Here is a 1,843-nt window from a genome sequence, read left to right as displayed (position 1 = left end):
CCTCAGCCCGTTTCACTGTTTCCTCAGCCCCTTTCACTGTTTCCTCAGCCCGTTTCACTGTTTCCTCAGCCCGTTTCACTGTTTCCTCAGCCCATTTCTGTTTCCTCAGCCCATTTCTGTTTCCTCAGGCTGTTTCTGTTTCCTTAGTGCGTGTTTTTGTTTCCTCAGCCCGTTTCTCTGTTTCCTCAGCTGTCCGTATTTGGCGTCCCACCTGAGTCCAGTCATTCCGGCGGCCGGCGCCGTCCTTTTCATCTTTGTGATGGGGATGCTGTTCAGGGCGAGCTTCAGTGACCCGGGCGTCCTGCCCAGAGCGACGCCGGACGAGGCCGCGGACCTGGAGAGGCAGATCGGTAACCATGGCGATGGCGATATTTCCCAAATCTTTGTGGGTTTTGTCTGAAAGTCTTAATTGAGAACTCCAAAACTTTAGACTTTATGAACGAGTGTTGATTGATAGTTTTCCAGGAAAGTCTGTTTGGACTTTTTGCTGCTTCTCCTCCTCCTCTTCCTCTCGCTGATGAAGAGCTGAGTCACATGTGGCCTCCTCTCTCTGAGAAACGTTTCCACAGAAACTGAACGTCACCATCCCAGCTTTCTGCTCTATTTCTGGAAGCCTGTTATCGTTTCTCCTCATTTCTTGATGTTTGCGTCGGATGCTGGCAGACGGAGCTGTCAATCAGCACCAGCCTCAGAGACGCTCACATCCAGACATGGCGGATGTTGAGGCTGTCAGAGGTGGAGGAAACGCAGCCTCTGTGGTTTCATCTCTTATTTGTGTCATTTTCTCCAGAAAGTCGTCCTGATGTCAGATAAACTAGCTCACCTGAACCTCATAGAAGTTTCCAGTTGTTTCTGTTTTCTTACGGTTCCTCTTAAAGCTCAGCAGATGTGACCTCCTCCCTCATTTCTTGCATGTTGTGGGTTTGCAGACCAGACGGGATGCTCGAAGCCTCCGCCTCGCACCAGAGAGGTGCTCATCAACGGACAGACGGTCAAACTCAAGTACTGCTTCACCTGCAAAATCTTCCGGCCGCCTCGAGCGTCGCACTGCAGCCTCTGCGATAACTGCGTTGGTCAGTGGGGGTTTGTTTTTGAAAAACCCAGTTTTCCAGATATTTTACAGGAAACCAGCAAAGCTTGATGTTTATTTCCAGCTTCTTTATGTTTTCCTTAGTTATTTTTTTACTCCCGCAGAGCGTTTCGACCATCACTGTCCCTGGGTGGGGAACTGCGTCGGCCGCAGGAACTACCGCTTCTTCTACCTCTTCATCCTCTCCCTCTCCTTCCTCACCATCTTTATCTTCGCCTTCGTCATCACGCACATCGTCCTCAGTGAGTAACTCCACTCCTGCCGCCTCCTCACACTGTTTGTGTTATGATTCACCAGCGGATCTCTTTAAAAACAGGATTCTGATCATCTTTAGACACAAAACTTATATCCCTGTTTCCAGTCTCCCGTCAGAGTGTGAAGAAAAGCAGATAAGGAAAATTGGAACTGCATGTAGAAATAGATTATGATAGAGTGAAACTAGTGGTGTGGTTTAAATTCATCTCTAAAGAAACGTAGGAAATTAATATTATGTTCCCTGGAAACATAATGGGACGGCCATAGAACCCTGAGGAACTCCATGCAGTTGCTCTAAACCAGAATCAAAGATGGATCCAGGGGCGAATTTAGGAAATTTGGGGCCCTAGGCAAAGACAGGCAGGGGGCCCTTTGAATTCAGAAGACAACCCATAAAACAGACCCATTCTTGTTTTCCTCTCTATGTTTTGTACTCAGCTGACTTTTCATGCTGTCTCTAAAGGAATGAAAGATTTTTTCCAAGCACTAAGCTCACTT

At 47.9% G+C, this 1,843-nt stretch overlaps 1 protein-coding gene across 1 annotated transcript; it reads left to right on the top strand.

Annotated features, from left to right (window-relative positions):
• Positions 1 to 189: 189 nt before the first annotated feature.
• On the top strand, positions 190 to 1,740 carry LOC107081482 (probable palmitoyltransferase ZDHHC14; the record flags this gene model as incomplete). The annotated part of the gene is made up of 3 exons (XM_015369649.1): positions 190 to 350; positions 930 to 1,073; positions 1,195 to 1,740. Coding segments are annotated over 3 exons (451 nt in total), but the record flags the coding sequence as incomplete, so codon positions are not given.
• Between the last annotated feature and the right edge of the window lie 103 nt (positions 1,741 to 1,843).

The sequence above is a fragment of the Cyprinodon variegatus genome, unplaced genomic scaffold, assembly GCF_000732505.1.
Source record: "Cyprinodon variegatus isolate N-32 unplaced genomic scaffold, C_variegatus-1.0 Scaffold5445, whole genome shotgun sequence".
Taxonomy (NCBI): domain Eukaryota; kingdom Metazoa; phylum Chordata; class Actinopteri; order Cyprinodontiformes; family Cyprinodontidae; genus Cyprinodon; species Cyprinodon variegatus.
This window is presented reverse-complemented; position numbering and strand designations above follow the sequence as displayed.